This window comes from Ictidomys tridecemlineatus, chromosome 10 (genome assembly GCF_052094955.1).
Source record: "Ictidomys tridecemlineatus isolate mIctTri1 chromosome 10, mIctTri1.hap1, whole genome shotgun sequence".
Classification (NCBI taxonomy): domain Eukaryota; kingdom Metazoa; phylum Chordata; class Mammalia; order Rodentia; family Sciuridae; genus Ictidomys; species Ictidomys tridecemlineatus.
Genome location: NC_135486.1, coordinates 55,158,222 through 55,171,924, shown reverse-complemented (window position 1 = coordinate 55,171,924; position 13,703 = coordinate 55,158,222). Strand labels below are relative to the sequence as shown.

The 13,703-nt window shown below is 40.8% G+C and overlaps 1 protein-coding gene across 2 annotated transcripts in view; it reads left to right on the top strand.

Annotated features, from left to right (window-relative positions):
• Spmip3 (sperm microtubule inner protein 3) overlaps window positions 1–13,703 on the top strand; it is a 60,696-nt gene that overhangs the window by 45,221 nt on the left and 1,772 nt on the right. For both annotated transcript variants that reach the window (XM_078022965.1, XM_078022964.1), the window contains exons 3-4: window positions 3,581–3,676; window positions 8,558–8,730. In XM_078022965.1, the coding sequence (XP_077879091.1) occupies window positions 3,581–3,676; window positions 8,558–8,730 (269 nt within the window). The remainder of the gene's footprint in view (window positions 1–3,580; window positions 3,677–8,557; window positions 8,731–13,703) is intronic.

Sequence of the window (13,703 nt, the reverse complement as noted above, 5' to 3'; positions counted from 1 at the left end):
CTTCTTTTTAAGTTAATTTATCTCAGGTATTTGTTACAGTATTGAAAAGCTGACTAACACACCCTCCTGCACACTCTACTCTATACCAAACTCTGTCTCTTGGCCTCTATAATTCCCCTCACCTGGAGTATCTTCCCAGTCCTATTTTCCTGTCCAAACCCTAGACACCTCTTTTTCCTTGATGCCCCATTGGCCTTTCATTTGGGTCACTATTTCAGCATGTAAAGAAGATTTTTGAGAACCAGGACTGCTTCTTAGCTTTGTATTTGCAGACCCTAGCAGAGCTCAGGGTACCTTATCTTCATTCAGTAAATGTTGACTAAACCTAAGGCATAGCTTGCATGCATCATCCAATATATGTTTAGTGAGCTTAATTTATGCAAGCCATGTGCTACTTTCAACTGACTCTCCTTTTGTATGAATTCTCATGGCATCTACAGAGTGCTCAGAATTTGTGGAGGGTTCAAAAAGACCCCACATATCCAGGCATCCCAAACTCTATAATGACATTTTCCCAATGATGGACACTTTCCTACATTCCTCCTCCAGGGGAAATGGCAATGTTCTTCTCAATTCCTTGTCTCAGATACTTCTCTTTTATCCTTAATCCCACCCTCTAAAATATCCCCAACCAGTCCTCTCTCTCCCCCTCCTTCCACATTTCTTTTTTTTTTATCTTTATTCTCTTTTTTTAATTGACAGAAAACACTGTGTGTTGTTATCTTGTACCACACTATGTTGTGAAGTACACATACATTGTGGAATAGCTAAATTTAGGTAATTAAAAAAATGCACTTCCTCCGTTACCATTTTTGTGTGGTAGCACATAAGGTCACTCTCTTGACATTTATTAATCCATCATCTCCATATACATTTCCACCACATTGTTCAGAATTCCATCATATCCTAATAGTCTTTCTACTTCTATTCAGAGTGTTCTCAAATTTGAGAGCTTGTCTGGAAGTTCTAGCAGGGGAATGCAGCTACTCAAATGCCTTTGACTGAAGAAGGGTCCTCTTCTGGGAAGGTCTTCCTCTTTGAGTACACTGCTTCAAGAGGGACACACATGGAGAAGTGAGGGAGGAAGGAAACACCCACTTAGCTAGCCAGATCAGGTGGATCAACCCTGGCAATCAGTGGGGTGACAGGTGTCACAGCCAGATTGCCTTCACTGCCAAGCATTCTCAATTTGTTAGCACCACTGCCATCAGAGAAAATCTTTCTGTACCATATCATTAATCTTTTTAAAAAATATTACAAAGACTCTTGACATCAGGTGATTCTCAAACTTTCAGACACAATACTTACTTTCTTTGAAAACAAGTTTATTCAGTATTGAAAATGCTGTCTTGAGCACTAATCTCCAGGATATATAAAGAACTCAAAAAACTTAAACAAATAACCCAATCAACAAATGGACTAAGGAACTGAACAGACACTTCACAGAAGAAGAAATACAATCGATCAACAAACATGAAAAAAATGTTCATCATCTCTAGAAATTAGAGAAATGCAGATCAAAACTACTCTAAGATTTCATCTAACTTGAGTCATAATGGCATTTATCAAGAATACAAGCAACAGTAAGTGTTGGCGAGGATGTGGGGGAAAAGGCATATTCATACATTGCTGATGGGACTGCAAATTGGTGTATCCACTCAGAAAACTTGGAATGGATCCACCATTTGACCCAACTATCCCATTCCTTGGTTTATATCAAAAGGACTTAAAATCAGCATACTACAGTGGCACAGCCACATCAATGTTTACAGTAGCTTAATTTACAATAGTTAAACTATGGAATCAACCTAGATGCCCTTCAAAAGATTAATGAATAAAGAAAATGTGGTACATACACACAATGGAATATTACTCAGCCTCAAAGAAGAATGAAATTATGGCATGTGTAGGTAAATGAATGGAACTAGAGAATACTATGCTAAGTGAAATAAGCCAATCCCCCCAAACCAAAAGCTGAATGTTTTTTCTGATAAGTGGATGCTGATTCTTAGAGGGGTGGGGGGTGGGGATAGGGAAGAATGAAGGAACTTTGATTTGTGTAGAGGGGAGTAAGGGGAGGGGTGGGATCGTGGGGATGAGAAGGACAATAGAATTGAGATAGGCATTATTATCCAATATACATGTATATTTACACTACTGAAGTGACTCTGCACCATGTACAACCAGAGGAATGAGAAATTGTGCTCCACTTGTGTACAATATGTCAAAATGAATTCTATTGTAAAATAAATTAATTATTTAATTTAAAAAGAAAATGCTGTCTTGAATGTTGCTTCTATAATTCAACTCTGCATAATAAAGAGTTGGTGAAGAAGTTTTCTTCACACTGGTTGAAGAAATTTCAATTAGAAAAATAATTGGGACAACACTGTCTTTTTATAACAAATATTTTGCAATGTCTTGATATATTTTTGAAATAAAATCCATTAATAATATAATGTACCTATACATAATTTTAAAATATCAAGATAGTATTGTAACTATAAAAGGAAATGTAATTTATTATAAAATAAGATACATTACAGAATATAAACCTGAGCACCATGACCCCTCTAGCCTAGTCTTCCCTGACACCACTTGTATTAGTCAGCTTTCTGTTACTATAACAAAACAATTGAGATAACTAATTTATAAAGAAAAAAATTATTTTAGCTCATTTTTTTGGAGGGTCCAGTCTAATATGGGGCAGACCTGTTGCTTTGGGCCTCTGGTAGGTGTACCAGATGGTAATGGCAAAGGAGTGTGTAGTGCAGCACACTGCTTACCTCATGGCTAGGAAGCAAAAGAGAGGTGAAAGGAAAGAGATGGAGTTCCACGTTTCCTTTTGAGGTTACACTTCCCATAACCTAGGGACCCCACCTCCTGGAGCCCAAGCCTTTAATCCATGGACCTTTGGGGAACATTTAACATCCAAACCGCAGCATCACTATATTCTGGTTGGCAAAATCATCTCATGTTCACACTCCCCACCAGCCCTCACCCCATTAGCTCATGTTTATGCTTCAAAACTTCCTCACAACCAGTGCCCCCAGGTGGGGTAGAGTCCCTCATCCAGGCTTATGAGCACCTCATGCTTTGATGTCACAGTGCTGCTCTATTTATAGCTCCTTTATTGTTTTTTTTTAACTTAGGAAAATATACAAATTTATCAAAAGTAGAAAAAATAGTATAATGAGTCCATTTATTTCCTTATTTCTATAATCATCAACATTTGTCCTACATATTTTATATATCCTTTTCTTTTTCCTAATATTTTGAACCTAATACCTGACATCTGAAGTATTTCCTTATGAATCCTGAAAATAAATTGCACTTTTTTTTTTAACTGATCCTGGAGGTTGTGGCGAGGGGAAGGGAGGCCTGCAGGTGCCATGAACTCAGGTATGGTGGAAGGAGTTCCTTATGTCAGACACTGTCAGGAAATTTTGCAGGTTTTAGTTGCCAGGAACAGGGGACCCAATCCAAATGTATTTCTATCATATAACTGCCAATGTTCTTCCTTTAAAGAACTCATTGTAACAACTGCTTTTTTAAAATCAACTCTTTTCCTTCTCCATAGTCACTTCATTGTTCACAGAGGAAAGGATGTCCAAGGCTACTACCATGGGCAACTGGCAAGAGTTCATTATGATGATAGTGTGAAGAAAACACCCAGGTGAGACACCTCCTAAGCATTAATTTCCAAGAATGTCACCAAAGCTAAAATGATTTTTATGGGTGACCCAATCTTAATAATGGTAACAATAATAACAAGTATTACTTCATGGTAGGAAAGATTTAGAAGGAAATACACCAACTATCAAAAAAGTTGGGTTTTGGGGCTGGGATTGTGACTCAGTGGTAGAGCGCTCGCCTAGCATGCTCGAGGCACTGGGTTCAATCCTCAGCACCACATAAATGTAAAATAAAGATATTGTGTCCACCTACAACTTTAAAATAAATAAATTTTTTTTGAAAGTTGGGTTTTGTTGTTGTTGGGAGTGGGTGGGGAGGTCTTTTCTTTCTTTTTTTTTTTTTTGTACACTGGGGATCATCAAACCCAAGGCCTCACTCATGCTAATATGAGCTCTATTACTGAGCTACACTCTCTAGACCCAATAATGTCTTTTAAAATCAGTGGTAAGATTAATAGTATTTTGTATTTCACTTTTTAATCTTTTTATTTTCCAAATTTTTTTATTTCTTTTATTTTTATTTTTTTTATTTTTGTGTGTGTAGTGAGGAGGTTACTTGTGGCACTTTATCAGTGCACTGCACTCCAGCGCTTTTTATTTTTCACTTTGAGACAGGGTCTCAAAATTGCTAAGGCTGGCTTTGAACTCATGATCCTCCTGCCTCAGCCTCCTAAGTCTCTGGGAAAACAGGCATGTGCCACCACATCCAGCTTTCAATGTTTTTTCTAATGAGCACACGTTGTTTTTACAATCAACAATAAACAAAGAATTTTATTAAATCATTATTTAAAATCCCATGTCTTTAGGATTTCCAATTGGCCAAATAACTGAAACTTACTGAGATTCAGTTTCTTTCTCAGTAAAGTTACAAATTTGACCTAAATGTTTTCTGCCCTTCTAGGTCTGGTTTTCATAAAAAGAAAAAACTAAAATCAGAGGTACTTTGATCTCTCTCTCTCTCTCTCTCTCTCTCTCTCTCTCTCTCTCTCTCTCTCTCTCTCTCTCAGCTTAGGGAAGCAGGAAACTATAAAGGCAGCAATTTGAGTAACTTATGAACTGTTTGATCTTAGGCAATCTTCATTCCTTCTCAGTATTAACTGCCTTAATCTGCTAAACAAAATAATGGATATAAAATTCCATAACACATTAAGCACTCAACATATGATTACTATTACCCCAAGTTCATCATCTAGTATATGTTACAGATTTCTCCTCTCCCAGTTGACTTTGCTGTAGCCAAACTCCAATTATTTTCCATGCAGAGAGAAAAGAGCCATGGCACCCATACTTTGGAGCAGCATATAGTCTATATTTATATGATCAAACTGGAAGTAACTTTGAGGTCATCCTGGTCCAATCAGATGAATGAAAAATAGCAAGAGAAGTGACATCTTGCCTGAGGTCACACAGTATAAATGTTATACTTGAATTTACCCCTATTTTCCCATTCCCAGTTCAAGGCTCTTAGTTCTAACTCATATAATTATAGTCAACTGTACTTTTGTTTTCTGTTATTGTTTTGTTTTGTTTTTGAGACAGGGACTCACTCTGTTGCTGAGAATGGCCTTGAACTGCTGGGCTCAAGAGATCCTTCTGCTTTTGCTCCCCAAGTAGCTTGGGAATGCTACTCATTACATGCCACTCATTACAGCGACATCCTCTACTAGGGTACTGACAAGAAGGGAAACAGGACCCAGAGCCAGAGCTGTGCAAGGCACAGGGGCACCCTCTGAGTTTATTCTTTGTGCAATCTGACAATGTCCTTACTCTGCTCACCACCACACCACCACCATCAAATCCCGTCTGACTAATGCCCAAACATCAGTCCTACCAGGGCATGGCTCTATTAAAAGAACCTGATTTTACTTGGCTCTTACAAGACTTGTGCCTGCCAAAGTTCAGAATTAAGATGCAAATGTAAATCTATAAGTTTATTAAGTGTCTAGTGAAGAATAAGAATAAAAAGTAAAAATCTAAACAAAATGCTACCAAAACAGGAAATACTGTGGTTCTTAAGACCATTCTTAGGTGCATTTTGGAGGGAGCATTTGGGGGAGGGGGATTTTTAAAACAAGAAAGTTATTATCCATGTCCAATTTTGTTCCAAGGTGAAAAAAAATCCTAAAAATAGAACATAAAATAGAATGGACTGTTACATGAATTGGCAGGTCAGTCTTTGCACAGGAGCCATGCTTTACTTCCATTGTTGCAAATGTGCTGCCTGAAGCAAGTATCTAAATCTAGTTATTGTGATTGTGGTGTCACCTGATAGTTGTATAATGGCTTACCTTCCCCAAATATCTTCCTCCACCAACGTGGCCTTTTAGATTACAGTCTTTTGAGTGAAAGTCAGAAGGGTGCTGTTGTGTTATTTGAAAAGGTAGAATGTTCTAGTTCTTGAGAAAGACTCCAGGCAAAGGTGGAGGCAAGCTGGAAGTTCATCAGGAGTAGATCTAGGGGGTGGTCCCCAGGATCAGAACCCCCAGTGGCACAGAAGTGACCAGACTGACAGCAATGGTCACCCAGAACCCAAGCCCACAGGAAACTGATACAGACACCAGACAGCTAATGTTCTCATTGACAGCAGGGACAGCAGGAGACTCATTCCATAGGAAAAGGAGTACTACCATCCACCACTTAAAGCACCCACTTCACAAGGCCAAATACCTATTAAGCATGAAAGAAGAACAAGCAGAGGTGGGTGGGTGTTCCTGATGCTTCTCCAGGCCCATCCACAACAGATCACTCTCACCCATTCAACACGTTTCCCACTGCACGGTGAGATTCTTACTCTTGCCTTTTTTTAAACTTCAGACAGCGTCACTCCATTTCCACCTTGCAATCAAGTTTTTACACAACCAGGAAAAGATTATGAATTTTTTTGTTTTTATGCTGAGGATGGAAGCCAGGGCCTCATGCACACTAGGCAAGTGTTTTACCACTGTCCTACACCTTCTGAACCCCAACATTTTTATTGAGTAGTTTTGATCACCTCTTTATATGATGTGGTCACAGTAAATGATATAAGACTATCCTACTCAATCCTGATTGAATTTAGATGTTCCAAAATAACAGTCAACATTTAATACTTTACATCTAGAGCAGCACACCTCACTTATTTTTAGCATATATAAATACATACTATAATATATCATATAAATTATATATATGGTGTGTGTGTATGTGTGTGTGTGTGTGTGTGCGTGCCTGGCACAGTGATGATGCACACCTAACAATTGCAGTTACTTAAGAGGCTGAGGTAGGAGCATTGCAAGTTCAAGACCAGCCTGGGCAACTTAGCAAGACCTTGTCTCGAAGTAAAATTTAAAAAGAGCTAGACATGTACTTTAATGGTAGGGCATTTGTCTACATGAGTGAGTCACCAGGGTTCAATCCCTAGAATCATACACACACACACACACACACACACACACACACACACACACACACTCACACACATATACACATACACAAAAAATATTTAATAGAATATTTAAAAGATACTGATGGCAAGCTGTCTGTGTGGTACACACTTGTAATTTCAGTGTCTCAGGAAGCTGAGACAGGAGGATTCCAAGTTCAAGGCCAGCCTCAGCAATTTAGCAAGATCCTGACTCAAAATAAAAAATAAAACAGATTGGCTATGTAGCTCAGTGGTAAAGCACCTCTGGATTCAATACTCAAAAATAAAAAAGAAGGAGGAGGAAGAGGAAGACATTGATAATAAAAAATTGAAAATTACCAATAATGGTATCACCCAGAGCTAATCATGCAGATCCGCACCAAAATAGGACGAGATAGGGTTGGGAATGGTATTGTGGAACCTTTTTTCTTTGATAATAGCTTTATTGGAGTAATTTATATGCCATACAACTCATCCATTTAAAATGCATGACTCAAATCAAAACCTTTGTTTAAATTTAATAATATATTGTGGACGTTTTCCATCTCAAAATTATAATTCTACTGCATTAGTTTTCATGGTGGTATGGCATTCTCTCTATATGTCTATCTTAGTGACTAAATAATTCCCTATTTTTCTTTTTAAAAATATATCCTCATTTGTAATTGACAGTAGTCGTACATGTTTATGGGAACCGTGTGATATTTCAATACATGTCTACAATGTGTGATGGTCAGATCAGGGTGATTGGCACCTCTATCCCTTCAGCTGATTCCTTTTTTTTCCACCTGAAAGTTCTTCTCTATCATTATAAAAACACTTTGTAAGCATTCTTAGAACTAAGTCTTTGTTAACATTCCTAATTGCTAGAATTGTTGAGACAAAATATAAGTTTATTTTCAAGGTCTTAATACATATCACCAAAGTTGTAGGTGAATGTATACTTATATTCATATCTGAAATACTATACTGATAATGAAGGTTCCCATGAGGGTACTCGAAGGTATTTTGCCATTACATTTTGATTATTGTTTACTTTTGACTTTGGAGAGTGTTTATAATAGAGGTACAAGAAGGTTGTGATTAATTTGAGGCCTATTAAACACCAAGATGCACCACTGTGCTGATCCATCTAAAAGAATTCATTGGTTTCTTGAAGGACCCAAACATGCATAGAAAAATTACAATGGGCAAAGGCAGAGTGGGGGGTCTATCTGGCCCACAGGACACAGCTGTGGGTGGGCGGAGTCAGTGGAGGTTTTGATGCAGGTTCCCTTCTGTGACCTGCACTGGGGAGGGGGAGAAGGAAGGATGCTTAAAGGGAAACTGAAAGCCCTGCACTATCTGTTGCAATTTTGGCAGGCCCAACATCACTTCCAGGGAGTGGGATGTGGCTGATGAGAAAATGGACCTCTTTTCTTCCAGTGGGTACTCATCAACTATTTCTCTTTACATTTAGACCACTCATAGACTTGGCAATTCCAACCGAGAGAAAAACTCCGTATCAGCCTCAATTAGACCAACAAACGCTCATTCGATATATTTGTTTTAAAAGTCGTTCGAAGCCTGTCGACTCGTGGTATAAGGAAACCACTTACCAGAGAAGCTATTCTCTGCCATTTTATGACATTGGTGAGTCAGGTCAAGTGATCTTGACCACAGAGTTAACCCTGCCTGGGCCACAGATCAGCACATTCCCTGGGCTTGCTGACTCAGAGAGCCCTTTAGGACCCGGCTGGGGCCAGGGATATGCATGTGAGGGTCTGGATGCAAAAAGAAGTTAGAAGGGTGCCGTGGGTTCCTCCTTTCCTGGCTCCCTGCATCTGGGACTTCAGGGATGAAAATCTGCAAGTGTCCTTCTTAGGAAGTAGACTCCAGTCTGAGCCCTGAGTCCCTGTCCCACCACAAATTGTGAGTGGGCCTAAACACATTGTTGAGGGAACTTCTTTTTCTTTCTCTATTTTACATGATGTTATGACAATTACTTGACATATATGGAGGCATGGTTCAAAAATTCCCAACTCCCCTCACTGTATTTCTCTGTTTCAGCAGGTGGGCAGAGGGATCCTGAGAGTGTACAATGATGCCAGCTTAACATTATTGACATAGTCATTAGTGCTTTGGGTTTTTGTTTGTTAAATGAATTATCTCATTTGGAAGACTTTGTAAATGAACAAACCCCAACATTTTGGGGGCTCTTACATGGTGTCAAGGACATACTTAGTCCTACGGCAAGTTCTCTGAGGTGTTACCTTCCCATTTTACAGTAAGTTGCAGGGACCATTCATTAACTAGCCCCAAACCACATAGACAGGAGGTGAGATCAGCAGGATTCAGGACCCAGAGCATTTCACTCCCAAATGTGGCCAACTGTGAAGCTATAGTGCTTCTGTCACAGCTAAGTGTCACCTGCATGAGTTACTATTTAACAATTTTCTTTAAAGCGAGTCACATGAGAAATGGTGGGATAAAAAGGATTTAGCCTTCCCTCACTCCTCCAAGAGTGAGCTGGAATAAGCTGGAAGGGCAGAGAGATGGCCCCAGCTGGGTCCCAGGTCCCCAAGGAATAGCCAACAGTAACATCAGGAGGAGTGGGAACCAGGCAGAGACAGGCCAGTCTTGGGAGAATTGAGACAGGGACTAGGTGGCAATAGATGAAGCTGGGATAGGGCCAGCGATTGACAAGAGGTTACAAGCAGGGCAAAGCTGGGTTCTGGAAGCAGGAGAAGGTTGGAGTCTGAGAAGGGAGGGAAGTGAGAGCCAAGAAGAAAGATAGGGGCTGAGATGAAGGTCATTTAGAGAAGGAGGGGCAGGGAGGGAGTGAAGAGTGGTTGGGGTGGGGGTGGCAGAGCCCCCTTGAGGAGGTTGTGGTAAAGGAAAGTAGGGGGGCTAGGGGTATAGCTTAGGGCTGAACAAAGTGTGAAGCCTGGGAGGTGAGGAGGGGTGGAGAGGAGAGGTTGTCAGGATGTGCCCGTAGGACTCCTGCCCTACAGACTGACTGTAAAAGTGCAAAATCTGCTGCATGAGGGAATCCAGTGGATTTCCAAAACAAGAGAAAACTGGACCCTTGCCAGGCATGGTGGTGCACACTTATAATCCCAGCTGCTCCAGAGGCTGAGGCAGGAGGATCACAAGTTCAAAGCCAGCCTCAGCAAAGGCAAGACACTAAGCAACTCACTGAGAACCTGTCTCTAAATAAAAATACAAAAAAAAAAAAAGAGAAGGGGGCTGGGGATGTGGCTCAGTGGTCAAGTGCCCCTGGGTTCAATGCCTGGTACCAAGAACAAAAAACAAAAACTAGACCCTTGTTATAATTCTTCTGCTAGGAGGAAACCTCATTAGATAGATACAAAAGGTATTCTCCCTCACTTATTTCAGAAGACAGTTTCTAATTTTTTCCAAATCTACAAAACCAAATGAATGTTCAGCAGAACAATTAAATGTTTACCATCTGCTAGGTACCTTGTCCTCTGCTAGATACATAGAAAATCCAGGCAATGATCTCAGCCACAGGGACCTTACAGTCCAATAGGGAAGAGGACCTCAATCTTTTAGAGAATGACCAAATACCAACTAAAGAAGTAGAAGTCCAAAGATGAGTTTACTGGAGCCTCACTACAGCCAGTTTCAGCTAGGAATGCAGCATGCATGAATGGGGCCCGAGTTGGGCTGTGTGATGGGTCTGTTGGGATGGGCCACCAGGGACAGTGGATGCTGTGGTGAGATTTGTTGGACTGGGGGAGGATGTTGGCCTGACTAGGGCAAGGGAGAAGACTTTTCCCTGGAAGCCTAGGGGAAATCAAATTTGGACAATCAGAGTCATAGTCAGCCGAGTGACCCAGCTCTGCTCAGGACAGGGTAGAGAAGGCAGGTGCTACAGACAAGAAGAGCAGCCAAGAAGCTGTTGCACTGGTGCCACGTGTGATGGTGTGAAGTGGGGGACAAGATTCAGGCATCATAGTGCCGCAGGCCTGGCACCTTCTAGCTGTGTGGTGTTGGGCTAGATATTCAACTTCTCTGACCCTTTTTGCTCTTCAGTAAAATGGAGACTCGAAGTCTACCTTTAAGATAGTTGTTAGGATTTAAAATATCTCATGCCTGGAACTGTGCTAAGTGACATTCATGTATGCTCATCATTAACACTACCTGTAAATGTCTCCATGAAGTAGGTATATTAGAGATCTTAATCACCTACTAAAAGTTGGGCATGGTGGTGCACGCCTGTAATCCCAGCAACTCAGGAGGCTGAGGCAGGAGGATCGTGAGTTCAAAACCAGTCTCAGCAACTTGGCAAGATGCAAAACAACTCAGTGAGACCCTGTCTTCAAATAAAATACAAAATAGGGCTGGGGATGTGGCTTTGTGGTCGAGTGCCCCTGAGTTCCATCCCCAGGACCAAGAAGAAAAAAACAACCTACTAGAGCAAGTAACTGTTGTCAGTTCAGGTCAAACCTAGATATGTCACACTCCAAAGACAGTGCTTGTAAATGAGCTGGGAAGGTTTGAGTAGAAATGGAGTGAGGATTTATATGACAGAGCACTGGAAGTGAGGAAAGATGGTGCCAATAAAGAATGTGCAAGAGAGGAACTAAAGATCACTCCACAGCCTCTTGTTTCTGCAAGATTATTGGTACCTCTGATAGAAATAGTGGTTTGAGGCAGATATGATCAAGTTGGGGTCTGTAGACAATTGAAAATATGGTGCTAGAAAGTGCAGGCTAGGCAACAGAAGATGAAGAACAGCTTTGGATACCCCCTACTTAGTGAGGTTTGAAGCCTGACTTACTCCAGTGTCATTTATATTGAAATATTCACTGCTCTGTTCATTGAGTCAGTGATTGAATGCATATTAGTTGTCTATTGCTGAGGAACAAATCATTCCAAGACTTTGTGGATTAAAACATGAATGATGATTTTTTTAAAAAATGTCTTAGGGGTTTCCATGGGTTGGGAATTCCAAAACTGCTCAGGTGGGCAATGGTGGCTGAGGCTCTCGAGATTTCAGTGAGAAGTCAGTGTGGCTGCAGTCTCAGCTGAAGGCTTGATGGCTGGAGGATCCAACCCAAGGTGGTTTAGTGACAGCATTGTCAAGCTGGGTGTTGGCTGGAGGCCTCAGTACTTTTCCATGTGGGCCTCTCCATGGGGTTGCTTGAGTGTGCTGATGGCATGGAAGTCAGCTTCCTTTAGAATGAGTGATTCAAGACTCAGGTGGCAAAATGCAATGGCTTTTATAACCTAGGCTCAAAAGTCATACCCTGTCACCTCTGATTTATCCTATTAGTCACATACAGCCACCGCTAAGGTCGGGTGGGAGAGGCACAGATATCCTCAGAAGCTGGCAAACACAGTGTGACTATTGTGCACCAATTATAAACGAGACGCTGTGCTATCCTGGGGATACAGTGACCACAATAGACAGAACACCTGCTTCCAGAGAGCTGGCATTCTGTTGGAGGACACAGGACATAGCCAGATACACTTTTTTTAAAGTTATAGATTTTGGTAGAGCTATAAGGGAAATTAGCAGGGTGATGAGCACAGTTGAAGGAAGTTCCTTTAAATAGAGCTGTCAGGGAAAACGCGACATAATTTTAGCTGAGCCCTGAAAAATAAGAATGAGTCATATAAAGAACACTTCAGGCAAAGGAAGCAGGAAAAGCCAGATCCTGAAAGCTGGAAAAGTCTTGCAGATTTGTGGAACAGAAAGAAGGCCATTGTAGTTTGGTGGGTAGTGAATTAGGGGTTAGAATAATAAGGTGATTGAATTTTATTTCAAGAGCGATGGAAAGTCATCAAAGGACTTTGAAGAGTGATATATTATTTAAATTTGGGGGAGGATGATCCTGGGGATGAAGCCTTGTGTGTGCTAGGCATGCATTCTTCCCTCACCCCTTCTATTCTGGAGAGATAACTCTGGGTGCTGTTAAGACAATGGAAAGAGACAAGAGGGAGGGTATGCAGACCACTGAGGAAGCTATTTAGTGGTTTAGACCAGATATGATGATGGCTCATAGCAGCAGAGAAGATGAAAAGGAATAAATGGACTCTACAGAGATGTGGAGGTGACATTAGATTGGACTGGTAACAGATTTGATGTTAGGCACATTTTTATTTATTCATACTTATTCCTTCAGTAAATATTTGAGAGCCTATGTGAATGTCAGTTGGTGTGCTATTTTCACAATATAATGTGAGCTGAAAACAGACACAAGTTTTCTACACTCAGGGAGATTTAGTAGAACTAGCATGGAAGTAGCCATAGGTTCTACCCTCCATAAATGCTGGGAAGCAGTTTATGGGATACTATAATGGCATACAGTAGACAGGAGGTTTCCCTGGGGAAATGAGCCAAGAGCTGAAGGATAAGCTAACTAGGCAAGAAGGGAAACACACTCACAGAGAGTAGTTTGTGCAAAGGCCCTGTGTTGGGATGCAACATGACATGTTTGAAGAATTAAAAAAAATAAAGAGATCTGGGGACATAGCTCAGTGATGAGTGTGTGCTTAGCACATCCAAGGCCACAGGTTCAATCCTCAGCAGAATAAGAAATACTGGCCATATTCAGGTTTGGGGCCTTTAGCCTCAGAATGGGACACAGTTGAAA